Source organism: Aptenodytes forsteri, unplaced genomic scaffold (genome assembly GCF_000699145.1).
Source record: "Aptenodytes forsteri isolate BGI_AS27 unplaced genomic scaffold, ASM69914v1 Scaffold17, whole genome shotgun sequence".
Classification (NCBI taxonomy): Eukaryota; Metazoa; Chordata; class Aves; order Sphenisciformes; family Spheniscidae; genus Aptenodytes; species Aptenodytes forsteri.
In genome coordinates, this window is record NW_008795027.1 from 1,155,999 (window position 1) to 1,156,481 (window position 483).

Sequence of the window (483 nt, forward strand, 5' to 3'; positions counted from 1 at the left end):
GCCTGCTGGTCCACCGCAGGGTCAGGGCTGCCGCCGAAATCTCCCTCACCATGCCAGAGGGCAGCTGGAAGGAGAGCGGCGTGAGCAGGGCACCCTGAAATCGCCCACCCCACCCCTTACACAGCCCCCCATGGGCCCAAGCTCACCTGGGACGATGGCAAAGACCTTGTGCGGGTCATCACCACACTTGGAGCGGTCCTCCAGCAGCACGAACATGCGGGTGCTCCTCAAGGCACAGCGGAAGTTGGTCTTCCACTTGGCCGGGTCCTCAGGGCACCCCTCATACCGCCCACTCACCTTTGCCCAGGCCTGGAGGGGGGGCACCGGGGGTTGGTGAGCATAGGGACCCTGGCTCCATGAGCATGGAGGTTTCAGGGATGCCTGGTCTCCCCACCACTCTCCAGTTCCCACATCCCACCCACCTTGAAGACCTTGATCTTGCTGCTGGTCACACACCTCACCCCCCCCCCCCCCACCCCCCCC

At 65.2% G+C, this 483-nt stretch overlaps 1 protein-coding gene across 1 annotated transcript in view; it reads right to left on the reverse strand.

Moving 5' to 3' along the window:
* IRF7 (interferon regulatory factor 7) overlaps positions 1 to 483 on the reverse strand; it is a 7,288-nt gene that overhangs the window by 3,508 nt on the left and 3,297 nt on the right. The window contains exons 2-3 of the mRNA XM_019471198.1: positions 147 to 309; positions 3 to 64 (exon numbers count right to left, since the gene is read on the reverse strand). Coding sequence (XP_019326743.1) covers positions 3 to 64; positions 147 to 309 — 225 coding nt within the window. The remainder of the gene's footprint in view (positions 1 to 2; positions 65 to 146; positions 310 to 483) is intronic.